We start from the raw sequence: 25,241 nt of genomic DNA on the forward strand, positions 1-25,241 counted from the left end.
TCTCTGTCTCTCTCTTTCTGTATCTCTGTCTATCTGTCAGTCTGTCTCTCTCTCTTTCTTTCTCTCTCTCCCTCTTTTTCTCTTTCTCTTTATAGCTAAAGGACTCTTTCTAGGGAATTTGTATTTCATAGTACAAATTGAGAAAGCATTGCTGTTGCGATTTAATTCCCACTTGTTCTGGTCACTTCACTTACTGAAGAAAAAAACAGTGTTGGTCCAAATGGTTTAAAGTTCTGCCTATGTCACTTATCTGTTAAAGTTAGGCTTGTGTAATCTAATAACAAGAATTTAAATCTTTTTAAAACATATTTTCTAATTCTCTTTCAAAGTAAGGCTGAACACTGGTTTTCTATGTAAAGTCAAGATTAATTTCAGGTCTGTTTTAGTGAAATTTCTATATTCAATCTATAAGCTTTTTTCTGTACTCACATTTTGATAATTTTACTTCAGGTCATATTAGAGAGCTAAATCTTGGAAACCGGGTGAACCTTATACTTCTTTTAGGGTGAAACCTTAAGTTTTAGATATAAATGTCCCTAAAATGATGTCATTTCCTATGTGATCCAAAATTGTACTTAATTTTCTGTGAATTCTGGGAATGAGAGTGGGCTGGAAACTTTACACTTCACGGTCTCCAGTGCTTCATAAATCTCTTGTCCCTCTTTCATTCTGACTTTACTCAATCTTGAGTACGTTGACATAAATGATGTCTGGTTCTTCTTCACATAATTAGCAATAGCAGCAAAAAAATTGTCTTCATTCACACAAAGTATTTATTAGATAAGTAGATGTTACCAAGAAGTAAAAGCTGCATCCTATGTGTCTGGAAGTTGGATGAAATGAAGGATTTTACATCATAACAATGCAAATAAGCTCAAAAGAACAGTAACATCTAACGTCACTTTCTCTTCTCTGTTTAGATCCCTTTTCTCCTTTCTTTTTATTCTGTATTTATAGCTTTCTTTTACTTTCAATAACTGTACAGCATTTTTCTCCCATTTATTATATGGAACATCAGTTCTTCCTTTCTGATATTTCTTCTGACACCTACGCCCTTAGATTTTAATCTACCCTAAAGAAACAACTAATTTTTAAAAATTAGAAACACAAATATTATAACAAAATGATAATAAGACATTAAACACAAAAGATGCCTCATTTAAAGAGTATAGGCTGCAAATGAAAATAATGCAAAAAATAGGACTTCTCACCAGAAAAATATGGAACTTCCAGGAAAGAAGTGCAATAGTTCTTTTTTCATAGAAAACTACTGATGAACCAAAGAAGAAGGCTGGAAACTGTTTCCCTCTGTCTTTCAGTTACTACAGGGACTGTTTACTTCCTTTTTTTAAACCCCTAACCTCCATATGCATTGCCCAAAGGGTTACTGTAAACATTGTTGTTAGGGCTTGTTGGTAGATTGATATTTTCATTTATTTAGCAAGCATATATACCAGAAGGAATAGGAAATGAAAACGCAAAACTGAATAAGATATGTTGTCTTTAAAGATATTATAGACTAATGACTACCATTCAAATAAATTATACCAGTGTACATAGCCAGTGTTATGATCAGCCTGTGTTTGGAGAAAGAGAGATGCTTCAAGGTCTGGAACTTTTCACTAACAGTGCTTAGGTACTGTTCAAATGACATGAGTCACTTTGAAAAATAACTAACTACTAAATGCTGAAATTGTGCAGTTCAGGGCTGGAGAAATGAAGAATGTTGTTCTAATGACTTAAGTTAGGTATTGACTAGGGGCAAAAACAAGTTAAGAGAATGGTGAAAGATAATAGAAAGATAGAATGAAGAATAAAAAGTAAAAGATAAGAAAAATTTGTTTTAATTACTTCATTTACTGAGAGTCAACTCATTCAAATGGCAGGCAGCAATTTTCTCTGAAATGCTGAGATTTTTTTGTCTTTTCCAGCTTTGAGCATTAGCTTACCAGATTGCACTGAACAGAATATGAAATAATGAAGCATATATAAGTGGTTGATTAGTGAATTGGCTATCTGTGGTTGTTATGTAAAGTCAGGATAAGGTGATTTATCTGATACTGGTGTGCTGGTCACAAAATAGAGGCATAACAAAACATTCACAAAGTGTTACTGGTGCTTTTTTTTTCCAAATTGAGAACCTTTGCAAACCATGGTTTTGATTCTGATGTAGAATTCTGGACATCATGAACTTCCCTGTTCTAATGCATTAATGAAAACAGAATAGGCTGCAGTACATTACTGGAGTATTACTAAAGGACTGCATTACTGAAATATTAACATAAACCTATGTACCAGTTTTAGTCAGGAAGATGGCATAGAATAGTTTATAAAATTTTCAGATCTAAGACAAGCTCTTCTGTTTTTGTGCTCTTGCTATTCAAAGTTTTAACTTTGTGATTTTATCACTTGAATCTTCTTGAATAAAATCACTTAACCTTTTTGCATGGTGACTTTGTAGCATATAAATGGGGAGAGAAGTATAGATCAATTTTTCTCTCCTCTCTAGATCTGACATTTTATATTACAGAAAGTAGAATACTACAGTGTGGGTTTTTGTTTCCTATCACATAGTGGATGAGAGGCAATATATGGGGTAAAAAACCATTTGTACAGCTTTTGTATCTTATGATTCCTCACCCACATACTATGAGAGTGTCATTAAACCTCTAATAGGTCCTTGTTGACTGAGTAATACTCTTTTGGTATGGTCACAACGCCTTAGAGATTCTTGTAAATATTCTCCAGATGGAGATTCTGGGGCATTAAAGGAAGACTCTCATTTTGCCAAGAGCATTGCTCTTATGATACAGCTAAAAACCATGGTTTAGCTTTTGGGTAATCTGAGTAGAGTGTTGTAGTCAAACATTTTCCTGGAACAAATTTGAACTGCTGTACTTAGAATATTTTTTCTGTCATATTATGTTCTAGAGGCTAGGTCATAGGTACATTTTTAATAGATGGAAAATTAAATTAATCCAGGCAGAGGGGATTCATCTATGCAAGAGAACATAGTGGAAATACAACATCATCTCACCTCAGAAACTGGATGAACAAATACTCAGTTCAGGGAAACAGAAACCACAGATGGCATAAAAAAAAAAGATTGTGAACTATCAGAAGCAGGAAGAATGTGAAAGGAAGAGGGGTGAATTCTGACCACAAGAGGAGTCACCCAAACCTCCCTTTGCATGGTTTCTATGGAGCTTGTTTGAAAGGGAAATCAGTGACGGAGGACTCTTAGTTTCAAGTTTTAGTCAGAAAGAAAATCTGCCCTGTTGCATATGGTCTTTAAAAAAGAGAAAGAAAGAAAGAAAGAAAGAAAGAAAGAAAGAAAGAAAGAAAGAAAGAAAGAAAGAAAATCAAAGTAAGAAGCAGGAAAGCCACGTAAGGGGAAAAATAACTTTAGGATATTATTTATGGTTGTTATAAAGGACACATTATCTGACATGAAGCCACGTGTATGTCACTGAGGATGGTGAATGACATAAGAATATAGAGTATAAAAATGGAGAGTCATTTTAACAACATTTAGGAATTTGGGAGACATATTTAGAAAATACTAGGTCAGTATCTTCCTACCTTTTTCACATCAGTAAATAAATAAAAAAAAATTTATCAAAATTACTGTTCTAAGCACTGTCAGTAGTGACAGAAAAGTCCTGGAACTTTGGTAACCCCAAATTCAGTTAGCCTAGCTCTCAAAGCTGAGGGATAAACTATTTTTGTTCATTTGCTATTTATTTTGGATATACCTGTAAGTGTTGTAGCCTATCAGAAAAAAGAGACCAGAACTTCTGGATAGTATGGAAAAAATATTATTTCTAATGTCACCACAAGTCTTACTAAATATTATTCTAAACTAAGTGAGTGGTAAGTGATCTCACTTAAAAAACATATTCACATTTTTGACGTCTTGTGGTATTTTTTGTACTTTGTGATTTAATTTATTTTTAAAATCACAATGGCTTGCCAATGAGTCATTCGCTGAGTTAATTTCACTCTCCCCTTAGGCAACAAATCCACACATTTTTTCAATGAAATGTTGAGGGCCTACAATGAGTTTGTTATGTGTTTTGCTTTAAAATTGTCTCAAATTGCATCTCACAGTCTCAGCTGAAACTTTGGCGGTTTAAAATTCTTAACTCTAGGAAAGTTCTCAACTCATTTCTGTCATTTAGAAAATGTAGATAGTAATGGAACTTATTCTATAAGGTTACTGTCAAAATTCGATATGTTAAAATATATAAAAAATAGAACCATGCGATTACCTGCTATAGAGATACAGGATCTGATAGTCATGGAAACTGTACAAACTTCTGGAGCCTTCCATTCTTTTCATTTTGAATTGAAGGGTAAAGTGTTCTATAGCATTTTAGGAAATTTAGGAAATATTAAGTAATTGAAAGTATTTTAGGAGTTCCTTTATGATGTAACTATCACCCCTCTTATACATTTCATAACAATAAAATAATTATAATGCATAATTATAGTAAATGTATGCCGAAAACTTCTAATTTTTCCCACAAATTTGGTGTTTCATTGAAATCTATAACTCAAGCTTCTATAGGATTTACATTCTGCGTTGTCTTGAAGTTTACCCAAATATTCATTCATTTCCCATAATAATTCCCATTTCCCATAATAATTTCCCAAATATTCATTCATTTCCCATATTCATTTCCCATAATAATTCCTTTTCCCAGTACTATTATTACTTACCAATTTACTAATTATCTAGGTTCAAAATATTGGCAATGAATGATCATTGTTTTATCTATGGTTTTCCAATTTGTGTGTCCATTTATTCTTTTCACAACTATTTTTCTGTCCATCCATTTTTCTTTTGACCTACCCAATCTGTTTATATGTGCTATTGCAAAACACATTTTAGGTAGTTTCCTTACTTTTTTAAAAAATTATTTTCTAATTTATTTAATTTCTCTATAAATTCAATATTGATTGAAGAGTTCATTACAGTAATTCCTCATTTTCTTTTTCTTTCACCATAAAGCCCAAATCCCTCAACTTGACATTCATGGATTTCTAGCTCTTGTTCTTGCTTGGGCACACCCTCCTGTCATTCTGTCTGTATGATTACTTTAATAAAAAATTATTTCCTTATATGGAAGCTGCTCTACTTCTTACTTTCTCTCTTATTTTGCAAAAAATAATCAACATTGTACTCTAACTGCTTCCTCTGTCTTGTTTCTAAGTTTCAATTATGAATTTTTATGCAGCAGAGACTATTCCTTCCTTTTAAATTGTATCCTTCAATTCACAGCAATTATTTATACACTAATATGAATTTAATAGATAATGAAATAGTCCCAACAATGTTAAGAAAACATAACAATTTCTGGTATATACTTTCAAAGTAAAAATGTATCTATGGCCAGTTTATTGAAAATTTTATGCTATATATTTAGTAGATAAATGTTAATGCAACTTCTGGAATTTTCCATAACGTAGAAACTCAGAAAAAAAATACTAGTTCAAGCAAACAATAGAAAGGACATAAATAACTTTCTACAGAATTAATTGCTAGGAAAGGATAGATATAAGCACTATAGGAACTTATAAGGCAATAAGTTGACTGAAAAATTGATTGTTCTTAGAGGGGTTTATGAAAAAAATGATGTGAATGGGATTTTAAAGGAATAATAAAATTTAGAAGGCATATAAGGATGTTGAAGTTATTCAATATTAGGGGAAAGGGGTACCCAACCCCCTAAAACAATGTTGGAGACCAACAGACTCTGGTACACTATTAAAGTTTATTAAGTGAATAAAAATGGACCAAAAATTATGAGGTTTACTTATTAGATATTTAATCATCTCTTTGGACTGACATGAAATGTTCAAATAATTAGCAGATGGGTAGCAGGTCATTTGGGCCATGTTATAAACAAAAATGACTTTTTAGTTAAGTAAATGGAGTTAAACAGAAAATTGCTACCACTAGCAACAGTTACTGCCAGTAGTGACATCCAGACATCTTTCTCCCATACAGAAAACCTTCTTGGACTCTGTCCATAGGAGGGTCCCGTAATGAAATTACCTGTACGTGGATCACTTGCCTTCCCCAAAGTTTATACAGCTTGAGGTAGAAACCTTTAGCTCTCCAGTCGATATTGATGCTTTAATAGGTGAATGTACTACCCAGAATGGCTGTCCGGCCTTGGCCTGCCTATGCTATACTCCCATTAGGACTTCGGAGATCCTGGGACTAGTCCTGGTCGGTAGAATGTAAACTGAAATTGCCAAACAGCTTCTAGGCCCAGCCCACAGAAACCCTGTACGGTCACCTGTGTTCTCTCTGTCTATCTGCCAACAGGATATGGACAGACAGAATGACAGTAGGCTATATTGAAGGTAGGTATTCAGGCAGGTACTCGGATGCTTGGTAAAGAACAGAATTTTTTTACCCCTTCCCTTCAAAACAAAATTAAACATGGACTTTGTGTATCTAAAATATAAGTTCTTGTTATGTTGAAACCCTGAGACTTCCTTATCTTCTTGTTAATTTAGGTAGCACTCACTTTAGCATGACACTACTGTGTTTGATAGCATAAACTGTTACTCTTTTAATAGGCTTAAATTGCCTTGATTATGACACATACGTAATAAATCCTTGTGTAAAGTTTAAACTACACTCAATAATTTTTTCAAAAGGGAATGTCAAGAATCCATTCTGAATTTTATTTTAAAGTTTGAAACCTTTTGTGACCAAATATAAATATAGTTATTAATAAAAAGCAATAATAAAAGTCAAGTTAATATTGATACACAAACCCTAAAATGGCTTATAAAGTCTGGGTAACAGACTGTTACAAATTACCTGCATGTGCTGTTTTATTCCACTAGGTGGCTGCTCTTGTGTCAGGTGGTACTTGGTGTCGTGCTGCCAGAAAAGAGTGCAGTCAGATTCCTGGGAAGGGACAGTTACTGGACTTTATTCTTTTCTGCCCGTCTTGATTTCCATTTTCTTTTCTTGATTCCCCTGCTTCTATTCTATCCTCGGGGCCTTTATTTGCTTTTAAAATGGAACCAGACGCTTCACATTAGTTTTAAGGTAGTTTTAGGACTTAAATGAGTTTACTATGAATCCCTGACCAGCTGTATTTTTACAACTGTACATGTCAGATGGCTCCTCAGAGGCACCTTACATTTCCCGAAGCTCATCACATTTTTTATTTTCTGTGTTTCTTATCATTTTGGCCAGTTTTGTCTATCCAGCTAGTATTTTTATCATCCTTTTCCTATCTTTTGTGTGTTGTCACTGACTAGTAACATTCTTTAGCCTGTTTTCTGAGCAAATGTCCTCAGATAATCAAGGAAGTGGGCTCCATATCCCTGTCAACGATGACTAACTGATCAACAACTCTCTCTGGTAACTCTTACCTCAAATCAGCATCAGTTATATTTCTCCATCTCTAGTTTCAGAAGTAGCAGTTTTTCTGATTTTCTTTTCTGGTCAGTGGAATGTAAACTGAAATTGCCAAACAGCTCCTAGGGGGATTAAGATATTTAAAATATATCATATTTTATACATTTTCCCTTGCCTTGGGAAGTAAGCCTTCTCTGATGATCCATAAGTCACTGTAGGATTCTTAGTCAAAAGCTTAACCTTAGAATCTAGTATGTTGAAAGTAGAATTCTACGGTTTTTAAATTTTGAGGTTGATTACTATCTGGAAGGCATCCTTCAGTGAGCCAAAAATTTGACAATAGTGGGAAATACATAAAAAATGAGTCAAAAATAATCAGTTAGTCTTACTATAAAGCTCAAATGATTAACTTAACAGATGGTATCCAACATAATTCAGAATTAAATGTTTTTAAGTGAAGAATTCTAAGAAGTTAATAAAAAATTTTAAGTGGTTAACTACTATAAAATAGACATTCCTTTCAATGATGACAGAAAATATGCCATCTACTATCATCCAGACAAAGAACACTTACCATATTATAACATAAAGGGGGAACGTAAAGCAAAAGGACCAAAAGCTCCTTAACCCACCTTTCCAGGAAAGTCCTTGTTCATCCCATATGAACTTGTTACCTGTCTTGCTTCCTCATTTGATCTCCATTTAATCGATATTACCTAAGTGACTATATTCACACTCATTGATCGATCATAGTTTTATTCCACCTCACACCCACGTTATGATCTTTCCATTGGATCAATATTACATAAGCAACTATATTTGTAATCTTATGAGATAACTATAGTTTTATCTCAGTTTACATGTTCCTCACCTCATGATTTTACTCTATAAAACTCCCCAGGCAGGTCACTAGGGACCTCCTTCTGTCTCTCTTAGACAGAAGCTATCTTTCAATGAATACTTCCTACTCCAAACAAACAAACAAACAAACTAATAAATAAAGTAATTCTGCCACTAATTGAGTCAATTGCTTTACTTTGCTCAACCTTGAGTTGTTGTCTATAAACTTGGGATAATAGTAACTCTTTGTATCTTTGTAGTGGTGTTCTAGAGTCAAGGAAATGATGCATGAGAGTATAATTAGTGTGCAGACTTTTCATCTTCCTACTTAGATGTGCACCTGCCATCACCCAGATCAAGTTTGTATCATACTGATGTAGATTATGTATTCTGCTAACAGTACTCAAACTAGTGCCCATCTGTGGACTAGTCTTAATAAATGTTTGTTGGAAATAATGAACAAATATTCTCCTTAAATAGTTTTGTCTTATTTTGTTTTATTATACTATAGACTATTCTAAGTGTATGGCCTGATTTACATCCTTTATTAACTAAGTAGGTGGGCTATGCATCCTAAACAAATATCTAATATGCTGCATCCATAATCTCAGATGATCCTAGCAGCTTTGAAGCTGGAACAGTCTGAGGTTTGACCCAGTAGAGGTTAAGGGACCAAATCACTGGCCCCTGTCAATGACTGCATGCTGCACCTAAATGGGAGAGGTCATTCTGACAAGACAGTTTTGCTAGGCCTGTGCAGTTCCTGAAGTATAACCCATCAGTGAACTGTGAGAAGCACAAAACCCAGAATTCTAAGAAAATGAGCACTTCTGTCCTGAAGAAGGTTGTATACCACATAATCTGCTATTGTCCCTATAGCACCTGTAATTGCTTCATATAGAGTTCACCTGCATCTGGAAACAGCTATTGTAGGGCTCTGGAGGAATTTTTCTGGGGAAAACTTACCAAAGGAGGTCAGTGGGATGGCATTCCCTTGAACACCTTCACTCTATTTGGTATTGAGGCTACACCTGTACTCGTTTTTCTTTTCTGTTGTACGTTCACCCACTGTACATTCATCTTGCCCTTGGCCAGATATCCTCGTCTCCTCTTCATTTTATGAAGGAGACTCTCTGCAGTCTGACTTTTCTGTGCTTTCTCCAAACTTAGGCAGGCTCCTCAAAAGGAGAACCTGGCTCCAGTCCAACATTACTTCAATAATGAGTTGATTCAATTCTATACTAAATTAGCAAGTCTTTTGGCTCCAAATGCAATATTCCCAGACTTACTATATCAGAAATATTTTGATCACAACTTTAATCTTTTCATTTTATTTTTCTAAGAGAGAGGACATTATCCCACGGAAGCCCCTCCAGGACCACCACAGTTCCATTAGGAATTAGGCTTCTATAAATGTTTCCTAGCAGGGTTGGTGATACCTACTGAGGCAAACCACCTCTTCAGGTTCTTCTCTTTTCAAGATAGAGTGGTTTGATTTTCAATTCAGTATGCTTTGTCTTGCCAGTGATGTAATTCTAACTCGAAGTTGGGAGATTGCTTCACAATCACTTGAGCAATACATTGTACCTGTGTGTGCTCAAAGAATTACAGACTGTTCAGAGAACTTTTCCTGTTAGTGTTTGTGACTTTCTTCTTCTCTTCTTCAGATTCTGGAGCTGCATCAGAGGACAGTATGAATTCAGACACATGCTTTACTTAAAGTAGTTCCTCCTATACCATCTTTGTCCTGTTTTTAGACCAGATTTGTGCACCACAAAACTCCCCTCTCAGAGGATAAATTATTTCATAAGTTAGTTATTGGATCTGCCTGAGAAATTGGCCCTAATGAGTCCATACCTCAGTTTTCCTGGTATTCACTGAACTCACACCCTGTGAATTCCAAGTTAACCACAGGCATGCTTTCCAGACATACATTACAGTTACTTGGAATTATGACTTACACTTAATAATTGGTCATTTTTAATCTCAAAGTATTTATATTGGCTAGGCATATATAACTCTACATGCAGCTCTAAATGTCTTTTAAAAATTGAATGGAAAATATATGCTGTGTGGGGAGTTTGCTCTTATGTGGGATTTTATCACTTGCAAAGTTTTCCATCATTTATTATTTTCTTGTTTCTAAATCTTCACCTCCTTTTTCCTGTTTTTTTTTTGTGAAATTTTCTAATCTAAGTTATATATGAAATAAACTTTTTACACATAATTCTCATCCATAACTTTCATGCTGTTTCCCAAGCAGCTCTATCTCATAGAACATCGCAAGGTTATATAGATAACCTCTGCCTAATATGAGAATCGAGTAAGGCAGATTGTAATGGAGAAGTTGCTCTGTTTTTTTTTTTTTTCCAGGGCAATGGAGTTGTCTGAGAAGAGAAGATTGTTTATTTGAGGAGAGCTGTAAGGACTGAGCAAAACCAGTCCAAGAGATAAGCCTTAGGAGCTATAGCTATTTGTAGTGCTGTAGGAGCAGAGCTACCCAAACCCTTTGGAGTTCACATCTTGCCAACAGTCTGCTGGACATGGAACTATGGGATGTAACATTTCCCTTGTTGGATTTTGGACCTGCTTTGGTCTATTCTTCTCTATACTCTGATTTGGAATGAGAATGCTCATCTTACATCATTGTATGTTGGAAGTCTTTAACTTTCTTTTCATTTGTAAAGGGAGCTTTCAGGTAAGAGTTTGCTTTAAATCTCTGAGAAAACTTTGGTCTTGGACCTTTTAGCAATGCTGAAACTGTTGGGACTTTAACAACTCTTAAAGATGGACTAAATGCCTGTCGGGTAAAAGGATGTGCATGAGTCTTTTAGAGACCAGGGGAATAATGCTATGTCTTGCATCTTTATATCCTCCCAAAGAATCGTGTGGGCATAGGTGGGGCTTTTTGTGACTGTGTGACACTGGGATTAGTAGTGTGATGGTGGGATTAAGGGTGCCCCCACCATAAATATTAATGACTCTACCCTAAAAGTAGATAGTATGAAAGGGATAAAAGGAGAGGCTGTTCCTTCTCTACTGCTTTCTACTTACTGTCTTCTGTCGGCTATGCCACAAAATATTTCTTCTTGGCAGTGCCCCTCTGCCAGGCCATCCTGCCTTAGAACCAGCTGACTGTGGATTAAAAGGTCTACAAACTGTGAGCTGAAATAACTGGTTTTTTGGGTTTTGTCTCAGCAATAAGGAAAGCAACTAAGACATTATCATACACAAAAAGCAATGGATATTGTGTTTATAAAATGATTTTTAAGATAAATATCATCTTGATTAGTTAACAACCTGGATGCAAATATGTCACCAATTTTAAAGACATTTTACTCTTACCAACCAATTTAAATTAGCTCACTGTTAAGCCAAATGAACAATAAAGATTTGGGCTAATGCCATGAGTGTCCATTTATCTATAAACCACCTTAAGTAGAACATACAGAATATTTGAAAGCTAATCCACAAAACAAATCTATTAAAATAATCATACATAACCCTTGTGTTACCAAACTGTATTTTCAAGTCTTATGTTAGGTTTGCAACTAGCTTTTTTTTTTTTTTTTTAACCTCATCTTGTTTTAAGTGAGTTTGGCTACTCTGAAAACCTATACAATGGTTTTCCATAGAAAGTCTTGGGGCTGGGGATTTAGCTCAGCGGCATAAGCGCCTGCCTTGCAAGCAGGCAGTCGTGAGTTCGATCCCTGGTACCGGTAAAAAGGAAAAAGACAAAAAAAAAAAAAAAAAAAGAAAGTCTTAAAGAGCTAGAAACTTATAGGTGCAAAAATGAAAAGTAAAATTAAGTTATTATGAACTCAAATAATCTTTAATGAAGCAACTACATTTTCTTTAGCCAATTATTAAAACAGATTAGCAGGTGGATGAACAAACAAAATAACAATTTGGATAAATAAAACAATTACATTTATTTTTAAATTTTATTTATTTATTTATTTTGGTACCAGGGATTGAACTCATGATCTTGTGCTTGCCAGGCAGACACTTGTGACACTGAGCTAAGTCCCCAGACCAACAATTATATTTAATCAGAGTGTACTCTTAGATGCATTGGTCATGCTGAATTATAATTACTTTTGATAGTTTTATGTTTATAATTATGAATAGACCATCAGACCTACAGGGAGAATCAGACAAACACACCCCTGTGTATCTGCCACCATCACAGGAGTCCCAATGTAGACATGCGGCTGAGAGACACAGCTCCACTATCATACAACCCTGGCTATAGTGGAAGCTACCGTGTAGCTGCATGGATCTAGAGAAGCCCTTCCTATGTCCTGCTACCTCCTTGTGTACATGGGGTCAGAGCAACTAAAATGCCTGTTGCATTCCCTATACTGGGGAGGGACAGCCAATGTGGGAAGTGCCTGAGGCCCCACAGCCAGTTTGTTGGGAGGACTCAGAGAATGTCAAAATGAAGGAGCAAAAGGCAATCACAGACCTCCAGCCCACGCAGGACAACTCTGGGAGATACAGTCATGAAAGAAAATAGAAGTCTCACAACTGAAATCTCTGAGAGGATAGCAACTGAAGTAAAGAAACAACTTCATGAGATTATAAAAGTAATCAAATAAATAATTTTCAGGTAAAAGAAGAAATCACAAACATAATGAAAGAATTGCTCAGCATATCTAAAAAAGACTTAGATTTTTTTAAAAAACATAGGAAAATGATGGAAACCTTGAATGAACAACATAGAAAAGAATTAAAATTCACGAAACAGATTCAAAGAGATAACCAGGAAACTAAAAAGTCAATCGAAAGCTCTCAAAATTACTTGAAAGAGGCTGAAGATAGACTTTCAAACCTTGAAGATAGGATTACAGCTAGCTCCCTTAAAAATAACAAGGAGCCAGGAAATAACATTACAATGGCTTCAAGAAGACACAAAGAAACATAATTTAAAATGATGGGTATCAGTGAAGAAGCAGGGGTCAACACAAATGGAATTAAAAGGCTATTTACAGAAGTAATAGCAGTAATAACCCAAACATGGAAAAAGATCTGGCACTCAGATAAGTGAGACATATAGAACTCCTACTAGCCATAACCAAGATAAATCTACAACCTGTTGTATAGTATAGTAATCGGCGTCCTAGAAATTCAAAACAAGAACAGAAGATTAAAAGCTATTAGAGAAAAGAAATAGTTCACCAATACTGAAAAACCAGTCAGAATCATGGCAGATTTATCAGCACAAACCATCAAGTCATGAAGAGTTTGGAGTGAAATGTTTCAAATCCTGAAAGGAAACAAATTCCAACCCAGATCTGCAAAACTATCTTGCAAAATTGATGGAAAAATAATATACTTCCATGATAAAGAACAACTGAAGGAATTTATGACCACCAAACCAACCCTACAGAGAGTGCTGAAAGATATTCTAGACAGAGATAAAGATGACCATGGTTCGGGGAACAGCAGCAGGGGAGGATCGCTAAACAGGACAGACAATTGAATGAAGGGGAAAACTGGAGGGCCAAAACAGGAGAATAGCATGGCAGAGACAAACAAATGTATGCTGGTTTTAACAATTAATATAGTTGACCTCAATTCAGCAATAAAAAGAAACAGGGAGGGTGGATCAAAAAACAAGAGTCCTTGGTATACTGTATATAAGAAATAGATTTAATTTGAAAGGCAATTCATAGACTGAAAATCAAAGGAGAGAAAATAATTGTTCCATGTGACAGGAGACCAGAACAAAGAAAGGGTAATTTGCCCATCAACTGCAGAATGGATAAAAAAAATATAATATTTTCAGGCAGTATATAGTAGGATAGTCTCGAGGCTCTTATAGGTAAATGGATACAAATGGAAATCATGTTCATGAGTGTAATGGTTTGAACTCATAAGGGTTAACCCTACCATAAAAAACGGAAGGAGTTAGTGGGAGCCTGAAAGCACAATAGATATTATGAAAGTGATACGAGGTTCTTTTTGTTTTGTTTTGTTTTTTTGTCTTTTTCCTTTTTACCGGTACCAGGGATCGAACTCACGACTGCCTGCTTGGGGCTGGGGATTTAGCTCAGCGGCATAAGTATCTGCCTTGTAAGCAGGTGTCGTGAGTTCGATCCCTGGTACCAATAAAAAGGAAAAAGACAAAAAACAAAACAAAACAAAACAAAAAAAAGAAACAACAAAAAAAGAAAGTGATACTAGAGAAAACACCCAAGAGAAGGTGATAATGAATGTTAATTCCTTGTTGTTTCTTCTTGAACTCTTGTATTGTTTTCACAATTTTGTTAGGTTTGGTTTGTTCTATCTTGATTTGCTAGATTTTACTGTGTCTGATGGTATGGGTAGCTATTCTGAATATAACAGGATGTATTATGGTAATCATTGTTGGTTTTCTCTTATCTTATTTTGAAGACCTGTGATGCTTTCATTCTTATGTTTTATTCTGATTTGTTTGATTTTACTATGTGTGAAGATATTAACAGCTAGCTGTTTTGAAGAAAACAAGGCATTATGGTAGCCATTATTTATTTCCTATCATCTTGTTTTGAAATCCTATAATGCTTTTATTCTTTTTTGATTGGTTTTATTCTGTTGTGTTTTATTTGATTTTATTATGCGTGATAGTATAGATGACTGTTTTGAAGAAAACGAGACATTATAGTAACCACTGTTCATTTCCTGTTATCTGATTTTGAAATTCCATAATGCTTTCATTCTTTTGTTTTGATTTGTTTTGGTGCCTTTCTATCATTTTATTTCAATATATGTGAAGATATGGACAGCTATTTTGAAGAAAATGGGAAGCATTATGGTAGACATTGTTGGTTTCCTGTTTTCTTGTTTTGAAGTCCTGTGTTTCTTGCGTTGTTCTATTCTGATTTGTTTTGTTCTGTTTTATTTTCTTTAAAATAAAAAAAATAAAAAAACAATGTTTCTCTTTCTTAAATCTTTTGTGATTGTCTATGATAAAAGGTAAAATTCACATTCTTTGTAATGGACTACATTGCTTTTGAGACATCTGTTCTAGGTTACTGTTAGTCAATTTTCTGTCATAACAAAATATCTGAGTTAATGAACTTACAAGAAGAAAAATTTCTCTAATGGAATTTTTGAATCCTCTGTGTAAAGCATTATGTCATCTGTGAATAAAAGCAAGTTGACTTCTCTGTTTTCTATATGGATTTCTTTATTGCTTCTCTTACTTGATTTTGCTGGCTAAAGTTTTTAGTATTATATGGATCATATGTTATAAAAGTGGACACCTTTTTATTTTTCTGATTTTAGGGAAAGTGCCTTCAATTTTCCCACATTTGTCACAAATGGCTTTTTTCAGTTTGAGGTAAAGTGTTTTATGCCTATTAGCATCAGGGTTTCATCTTGAGTAGACGATGAATTTTGTCAAAATATTTTTCTACATCTATTGAGACACTCATGTGATTTTTGTCTCTGTTTTTGTTTATGTGATGTATTATATTTATTTGGGTATGTTGCACCATTTTTTAATGCTTCATTTTCATAGCCCCTGTAGAAGCCAACCTGGTCATGATGCATGATGTTTAAAATGATGGTACATTTTTTTGCCAGTATCTTATTGAGAATTCCATTTTTTGGGAGCGTACCAGGAATTAAACTCATGATTTCACACTTTCCAGGCAGACAGTATTTTTACATCTACGTTCATTAAGGAAATTGGCCTGTAGTTTTGTTATTGTTGTTGATAAATCTTTCTCTGGTTTTGATATAGGATAATACTGTCTTCCAGGAATGAATTTGACAGTGTTCCTTTCCTTTCAATTTCATAGAAGACTTTGAGAAATATTGTATTAAAACTTCCTTGAAGTTCTGGTGACATTCTAAGGTGAATTCATCAGACCTGGGCTTTTCTTAGCTGATAGTATTTTTGCTACTGCCTTTAAGTTATTGCTTGTTACTGGTCTACTCAGGATTTTTATATCTCCTTGGTTCAATTTTGGCAATCTATACATGTCCAGGAATTTCTTCAGTTCTTCTAGGTTCTTCTGTATTAGAGCATAAGTTTTTGAAATAATTTCTTATAATCCTCTGAACTTTAGCAGTTTCAGTTGTGAATTCGCTTTTTCATTTCTAATTCCATTGGCATGAATTTTTTCTTTCCTTCTTTTGGTATGTTTAGATCTAGAGTGCATCCACAATGTCTCCTGGGTTCAGAGGCAGGGCTTTTGGAAGATGACTGGATCACTGGATTGCTACACCCCTCAGTGGATTAATGCTTTTGCTCCTTACTTTCTTCTCTGCTCTCTGGCTGCCATGGGTTGAGCATTTTTTCCTCCCCCACAGTCCTCTACCCATCCTGTTTCTGTCTTAGAGATGTCAACTCTAGGTGGAAAACATACATCAAAATAAACCTTTCCTATAAATTGTGAGTATCAGGTGTTGTGTCCCAGGGACAGGAATGTGCCTAAGACATGGTTTACTGATGCTTTTTGACCTTTCAAAGAATCAACTCTTTGATTCATTGACCCTTTGTATTGTTTTATTTTAAGTCAAAATTTCATTAATTTCTGCTTTGGTCTTCATAATTTCTTTCCTTCTATTACCTTTGTATTGTTCTTGTTTCTCTAGGACCTTAAGATACTTGTGATCACTCTATTTAGTGTGCATATTCAAAATGATAAACTTCCCTCTTATAAAACTGCCTTCATCGCGTTCCATAGGTTTTGGTATGTTGTGTTTCCATCATTCCTCATTGGGCTCTTTGATCTTTTAATTTGTTCTCGTGTTTCTTCTATAATCCATTGATTATTAAATAATATATTAAACTCCATGTGCTTGTGTAGTTTCGGTGATTCCTTTTGCTGTCAATTCCTACTTTCCTTTTGCTATGATCTAGTAATATTTGGAAGATTATTTCTATTATTTTGTATTTATTTAAGAAAGCTTTATTACCTAACATACTAGGTAATAATATTACCTATTACCTAAATAAATGTTTATTACCTCAGTAACACAGAGCACTTGCAAAAAGTGCTCTTTGTTACCGAGAAAAAAATGTATATGTTATTATTAGATTGAATACTCTGTAAAATCTGTTACACTGACTTGTTCACTGGTGCAATTTAACTCTGACATTTCTTTGTTAACTTTTTTTTTGGTGAAATGTTCTGCTGCTCTTGTATTAGTGTCTATCTGTCCTTTTATGTCAAGTAGTTTTTGTTTCATGAATTTGAGTATGCCAACATTCAGTATATATATTTACAGTTGTTATTTTTTCCTGTTGAATCAATCCACATCTCTTATGTAGTATCCAATTTTCTCTTTTCTTATCAGTCTCTTAAGACTAATAGATTTAGCAAAGAGGTAGGATATAAAAATAGTACACAAAAATCAATAGTGTGCCTGTACACTAACGATGAATTTTTCAGGAAAAGAATCAGGGAAACATTCCCCCTTACAGTTACTTCAAAAAATTAGATATTTAAGAATAACCTAACTAAGGAAATATAAAGAAAATTATAGTACACTGAAAAACTATTAAGAAAACTGTACAAAACAGAAACATATTCCCTGTTCCTGTATGGATAAAACCAAGATTAACTGACAAATTAAAGGAGAAAAGGTTAATTTCAGCTCATCGTTTGTAGAGATTCAGCCCATGGTCAGCTGGTTCCAAGGACAGCATGACAGACGGAAATTGCAGAGAAGGAACAGTCTACAGCAAGACAGGGAGAAGCAGCCGTACTCAACAAACAGCAATCCTGCCTTCCTTTGCCCCCTTTACATTTCAGACGGATTACAAATCTGTTGATCAGGGCCATTCATCCTAGGCTGAGGCTTCCATTATCCATACCCAGAACTATGCTAATCTCAGACAATGGACTAATTTAGTATCATCCACCCTGAATCCCAGTATCAAATGGCCCATATCCAGCCAGCTCTAAAAAGTCCCACCTATGAGCACATGAGGCTTTGATAGTGGGGGAGGGAATTTAGATACAAGTCACAGCAAAAATCGTCTTCTTATTTTTTAACAAAATATACAGAAACATTCATATTTGGTACTATCTTTGAAACTGTCTTATTTATAGAAAAATTTCATCGAGGCTAGATATAGGGTAAGATAACATTTACCCTTGGGATGATACAGTTTTAGGTAGATACTCAACCGAAAGAATGGAATTACTTCTGCAGCTGATTTGTAATTCTTATTTGGTGGATGTTGTTTCATCTTAGTTTTGAAAAAACTTTCCACAACTCTGTACTGCAATTGATATTTACGGCATTTTAAATCATTTTTACTCTGATTTTCCTCATATATTTCAGAATTTTTTAGTTTTAACAGTAACTCTTGAAAAAATCCTACTAGAATAATATATCCCTTTTGTATATCTAAAAAACAAAGCAAATTAAGTATTAATTTATCCAAGTGGATTAAATGAGTATGTTTTTAATTTTTATTAGACATTATGAGGTACATCATTATTGTCAGTTTAACCTTTGTAATCTCTAGCTTTCTCTAAAGGAAGTCTGAGAAAGGTAAACTTAAATAAAAACTATTGAAGGAATTTTTATCCATACATGTTTATTTCTTCTTTTTCAGTATCACAACAGAGCATATTCCGTATGCTGAGAATCTCAGCCTCAGCATATGTCAATTATACTGTTCATGTCCCTATGGGTAGTATTATGAGATACAGCATAACAAAAATACTAATGGAAAGAAAATAATATTTTCAATGGTTTTATATTACCATGACTGTACTGTTTTCCAAAATGAAATAGTGTCTTAGATGTAGTTTTGATATTCTGTATAGAATTGCGTGACTTTTTAAAATGACAATTTATTTAGACAAAAGCCAGCAGTCCTCATTTTATGATCAGGATTGTGTTGGAGAGTTGGACTGCTTGCACCTCATAGTCTCAAGGGCCTGGACTCTATTTAATGTGACAGTAATTCTTAAAATAGGGATAGAGTGTCTTATGTTTATTGTAGATTTCAGTTCATCTCCATTATACCTTGAAAATAACTACATAATGGTGTAAGTTGTCACAGAAAGTCTTTATAGATAAATTAGTTTATCTGGACCTTGAAGAATTGTTTGGCCTTTTAAAACTGGAAGGAGTTAGGAAAAGGTGTTTTAGAGATTAATCAAACCTGGCGATGGTGAAATGAGATTTAAACCATACATATTTTGAGGTTCCTACAAAGGAAAAGATAATAATTCCAATTTGACGTCAAGGTAGGTAGGAGTATAATGGAATTTATACTGTAAAAGTCAGATTGGAAGCATTTTGAATCCCAGAAAGGGACATTTATTTTTCAATTTATATGTCATAGGAAACTATGTGGCCAAATCTGTATTTTAGTGGGTGATGGATGACACTACTTAGAGGATAATTTACAAAGTAGAGGCTTAAAAAAGAAAGAGTAAGTCATGTGGGTTGACAAACAATGAGCACCTGGATGGGAATAGAAGGAATAATAATGAGCAGGCAATGTATCAACTGCAGGCTGTGGCAAGCTATAGAAGGAGGATGGGCAGAATTTGATGGTGGGATGAGTAAAGGGAGAGATGTGAGGAGGATAGTGGACATGGTTAAACTGAATTCCCTTCCCAAGATTCTTTCGCAGTATGGCTTGCTAAAGCATGAAATAAAACATAACGTAGAGCTACTTCAGACTATTCAGTGGAGACTCAAGAGTAATGCTTTTAATACTAGATCTACATATTTCTCTTTCTCATTGCAATTGTCTAAAAAGCAGGCAAACTTCTGGTAACTACACACAGGGGTTCATTGTGGGGTAGGGATGATTGATTATTGTATAAGGTGTGAGGCAAAGACATGTAGGTAGATATAGTTGAATAAGCTATTTTAGACTATCTTCCTATTGATTATTTTCCTGCTGTCTGTAGATAGTTGTTTAGAGAGATCTTATTTTCCTAAATAGATGATCTTTGGGGCTACTGTAGACTTTAATGATTTAAGAAATGCCTCCCAGCCAGCGGGTGGCAGTGTTGCACAGTAGGAAGAACACTGGTACCATGACTGGCCCTTGATTCCTGGATTATCAGATCAAGAGAATCTCCTTTTAAGTATAGATTCCCATATTCTATCACTTGGAGATTCTGATTTAGTTAATCTGCGATATAATCCCAAAACTGGTTTAATATTGTGAGTAATTTTGAGAATTAGATAAATTTAGGAGCTAATGCTTTAATCTGATTCTCAGCTGTTACAGCATTTCTATGAATAATGACTGTGAAAATGCATCTGATTTTTATAACCTTTAAATTACAATAAAATATAGTTGAATTGCTTCTCAAAATTACCATTCCATCACTGTTTAGAAGACTTCATTAATTTCTTATTGGTTTGAAGCTTGACTACATGAGGTCACATTTGTTTAATTTTTATGCTTGATGAGAGTAGGACAAAACATGAATTCTGTCCAATTTAACACAAAAAGTTATTATTAATAGAGTTCTTTTAATTCAGAGAAAAATCTTAATATCAATGAAATCTGAACAATTCTTATTTCCATATACTTTTAATACAAAATCCATGTTTATTAACACTGAGATAATTTATTTTACAAGTTTATTCCAACTTCCTAGTTTTTTGGGCATTAGCTTAAGTTAAACACATTGTTCTCTTCATTACTTCCAAACCAAATACAGTTGACACAAAAATTTTTGTGTCAGTAATAGTGATGACTCTTAAATACATAAAATACTTTTGAAACAGGTATAAGGAGATTTCAGCAGCACATACAATGTTTATATAATAGTATATAGCATAAGTGTCAGTTGAACTTGAAGCTTATAGAATTCTGTAATCAGCCTCAAAGTTTTATTCACACTTTCTGGATAACCAGTGTTACCCGGTTTTGTCAGTTCTGAGGGATTTTTCTAATAGAGAGGTCAGCTATATCTTGTGACAGTGCCATGATATCATCGTTTTTTAACTAGTCACTCAGTTTTTGTTTTGTTTCTGCTTCTTTGGTCCTGTGCCTGCATAACTTCCATGTCCACACATTCTGAGTCACTTATTCTTCCTCTGGAACTGACGAGTCACCCAGGCAGCCACGCTGGTGCACATCTCTTCTGTCCTTGATACCATCTTTCAATTCCCTTCATTCAGAAACCAGTCACTTTAGGCTACTAGCCTGAAGTTCATTTAGAAGATTTAAGTAAATATCTGATTTCAGGAACCTGGGATAAGAGTCCTTTTCCATAAGATTATATATGACTTTTTGGGCTTCATCAAAGCATGTTGGAGTAGGTGATTTAATCTTCTTGGCTGTAGATTCTCGCGTGTGAAAGTCAATATTGATCTAAAAAGAAATTCTTAGTTAATATATACTTGTGGCAAATTTTATGATGTTTCTTTTTCAAACATTTCCAGAAAGTGGTTTTAAATCTTTATCTAATCTGTTGTCTCTTGAATACCTATTCTGAATCAGTCCTATAACAAGTGTGACAGATAAAAAGACATCAAGAAGAGTGTTTGCTCCAACTTTTCTCATAGTGTAACTGGAAGATGCAAAAGAGACAGACATGGGAAACGTAGTACATTTCCATGAATTACAAGGCACTTACAAGGCAGTATGAGGTGGTACATGAAACAGAAAAGAGTGACATGGATCTTTAAAATTTACTATGTGAGAGGGCTCTTAGTGCAGCTATTTTATGCTTGGACTAAGACTATTTTACTGGAAGGTCAGCATTATGACTTAATAGAGATGGTTGCAAAACCATGTCTGTATGTATGACAACAGTCTGCATTTTATTTTTATCCAGTAAGAAATAGTTCATTTAGGATTCCCAAACATGCAGTTCCAGCCCATAATACCTGTTCTCATTTCCCCACCCCCATCATATGAGATAGTTTTACAAAATCAGTCTTTTCTTTCTCTGTGATGAAATCTTCACCAATATAAGAATTATATTACTATTGCACTGACCTATATGAATAGACCTAAATATATAGAGGTAAAATGGCATTTGCAAGGAATTGATCTTAATATATATTGACCGTTATTTCTTTAGCTAAATTCTTTTATAGATAAATGATCCTGAACTAAGTACTCACTTGTTTAGCTGCATCTGAGTGTACAAATACTTTGTATATGTCCTCTGCTTTGGAATGCAAAAGATTTGACTCTGTTTTCTTATAGTCTTCACAAGCCAACCAGAACTCGATATTCTCCTCGCTGAACTCAGACTTTAGGAAATTTCCAAACACATCTTGACCAGCTAAAAAGAAGTGGAAGGAAAGAGATAATTAATTAATTGAAACAGAAATGAATCCCTTGAAAAAACTGCAAGAAAAATACTATCCTAGCCTACACAAGTAAATACAATGGAACTACTTGGAAATAACTGAGTTTTAGTATGTAGAGAGCGGAGGGCCTTAGAAATTCTTCCTATGTATAGAAGAAGAATCTGGAACCAAACTTGTTCACAGTCACATAGCTGTATAGAATGGCCACATAATTGTACTTTGCTTCCATCGAATAGATACCAACGTGTTAGCCAGAGTTTAGAGTATTACAAGGACATTATGGAAAAGGCACAAACATATAATTTCCTCATCCAGTCACGTTAGACCTTTGTATATCACCTGTGTACCTGATATACTGATCATATGAGCTACATTGCCAGTAATTATATGGGCCATTTCTATGCCATTTATTTGTTTAGATGACTTGGACAGCTAGTTTAATAATCAGAGGGATGTACAAGCTTGAATTATTTGATACGCAAAGAAAGATCCTTATAATGTTTTGGGGAAAAGAGAATGAGCCTATCTTTCAAGGTTCCAAACCTACTAGACTGGCAATATCAATGACGGGAAGGCAAGTGATTTCATTCTTTCATCAGAAAATTCTCACAAGACTGTATAAAACTTCTTTTATCTATGTTGTGATATGTATCATATTATGTATAATGCAGTTACTTCCTTCATGTTGACCACCTTTGTGCTATTAAAATACTGTCTTTCTTTTTGAAAATTTGGTGCCTACAAAATGCTTGCCATATAAAGGTGAGATAAATAAGAGACAATGAATCTAGGAAAGATAATTTAGTAATCCAGTGAAATAATCTTGGTCTTTATATCCAACAATACAAAATATATTTAGGCAGCTTTCAAAATGGTAGTTCTCATGTTTTAAATATTTGTTTTTATTTTTTAAAACTTTAAACTTCAGAACCCTAGCATAATCTTACTTTGTTCTATAAGGACTGCTTTGGCAGATTTGTCTAAAGGACAATGGTAAAATTGAGTGCAAGGTCAATGTTATATTACAAAGAAGACATACTCTGCTGGAGTATCAGTGACTGTAGGAAAACCACCCTATAACATTTTTTATAATACCCTACTCAAAATACTGTTTAAATGAAGCCATTCAATCTGTTAGGGTATTGAGCTAAAAATAGAAACACCCAGTAATCAATGCACACTTACTTCTGTTGGCAAGCAGTTTTTCGAGAGATTGAGACCATTGCATTACTTCATCAGCAGAAAGTCTATAGGAGAAAAAATTTACATAAATTAGTAAAATGTTTTTATGTAAACCAAAATGAAATGAGAACGACTGATGCATTTTGATAATTTCATAAACTATGACTTTAGTTCTAATAAGTTTTATTAACATTTATGTATGCAAAATTCCTTAGAATTACCACAATTATGAAGTTAATCTGCAAATAAATTTGAAACAATACAAATACATAAAATATGTTTGTAAAAAAATTTTACTATTTGCAAAAAGCAAATAGTAAACATATGCACACACATATTTGTATTTACATTGGTAGTAATGTACTCTGATCTTATTTGGCATGTTACCTAAAAGAAATAAAGTATTAATCTCTAGGATGCAGAACTAATGCTTAGGCTGTTCTTCTGAATGATAATGATAATTCAGTTTATCAATGTACATACATGTCCTTGGACTTGGAAGGCTTCATTCCTGATTCCAGATGTGGCATCATGAATCTCAGGTAAGCTTTCATGTCCATTCCACTACAAAAGGCCAAAAGTGATTATTCATGTATCTTCAATAGAATTCATTTTATTTGTCAAAAGAAAAGCACATAAGCACATGGTAAATGTCTCCAAAGAAAGGCAAAAAATAAAAATAGTTGATAATATTTTGCCATATTAATATAGAGTCATTTTTATAAGTCAGCATCTGGAAATATTCTCACATAATTTAATTCTATAATATGATTTACTTTTTAGTATTACTGGATCTTACATCAGGTAATTACAACTCACGACAGGTAATTGCTATGATCTGGTTGAACTAAGTACTCAATTCTCTTCCATTCATAATATATAGCCCCTCTGCCGTTAAAACAAGCTAAGTGAAACACTAAATGAACTTACAAAGTTCTTGGTCTCCTTTTCTGTGTTTTGTCTTCTAAAAATGGGTGATCCGTTTCTTTCAAGTCTTTTGGGTTAGCTGAGAAGAACATTCCTGGCATTTTGTCCAGCCTTGGCGTGGAGATGGCTGCTGCTCTCATGGTCCTCTCGAAGCAAGTGTCTGTTAGCCAACGTCTCTGCTGCTTTATATAGCAAAGACAGCCAGGCGCTTGCTGTTCAAAGGAGGCTGTTTATCAAGTGATGTTACCACAGACACTGAAGTTCCTCCTTTTTTCATGTGCTGTGACGTGTATTTTGAAAAAAAAAATGTACTGTGATGCTTTGTGGTTGAAACTTAACCAAATGAAAGCGGGTCATTTGATTAAAAAGAAAATTAAACATACAGAAGCACATACACATATCACACGTTTAAAGCATTAGTAACCGTCAGTCTTTGGTTTGGGGGAAATGTCCTTCTTTGTGGTAGAAAAATGCATATTCCAATAAAACGTTTCATTTGCTGTGTGGTATCACTCAACATTAGAGTTATATTTCCTTCAATGCTTTGGATTGTCCTTGGTTGATGATAGTATTTCAAAAAGCCCCCACCCCCAAAACCCCTAGCCCTTTCTATAGGATAGAAAGGAGAGATATGAGGGATTATCTTTACCTT

The 25,241-nt window shown here is 34.3% G+C and overlaps 1 protein-coding gene across 2 annotated transcripts; it reads right to left on the reverse strand.

Moving 5' to 3' along the window:
• Nucleotides 1–20,663: 20,663 nt before the first annotated feature.
• Nucleotides 20,664–24,773, reverse strand: Rgs1 (regulator of G protein signaling 1). Of its 2 annotated transcripts, XM_003474860.4 has the most exons (5): nucleotides 24,593–24,773; nucleotides 24,146–24,226; nucleotides 23,666–23,727; nucleotides 22,289–22,452; nucleotides 20,664–21,530 (listed from the first exon to the last, which is right to left on the reverse strand). In XM_003474860.4, exons 1-5 carry the CDS (start codon nucleotides 24,727–24,729, stop codon nucleotides 21,345–21,347), a joined length of 630 nt encoding a protein of 209 aa, XP_003474908.1. In that variant the 5' UTR covers nucleotides 24,730–24,773; the 3' UTR covers nucleotides 20,664–21,344. The 2 variants fall into 2 exon arrangements, with proteins under 2 accessions (XP_003474908.1, XP_063095795.1); XM_063239725.1 differs by lacking the exon at nucleotides 24,146–24,226 and having other exon boundaries at nucleotides 24,593–24,772.
• Between the last annotated feature and the right edge of the window lie 468 nt (nucleotides 24,774–25,241).

The sequence above is a fragment of the Cavia porcellus genome, unplaced genomic scaffold (genome assembly GCF_034190915.1).
Source record: "Cavia porcellus strain 051 isolate PalLab524CR breed Dunkin Hartley unplaced genomic scaffold, mCavPor4.1 scaffold_29, whole genome shotgun sequence".
Lineage (NCBI taxonomy): Eukaryota > Metazoa > Chordata > Mammalia > Rodentia > Caviidae > Cavia > Cavia porcellus.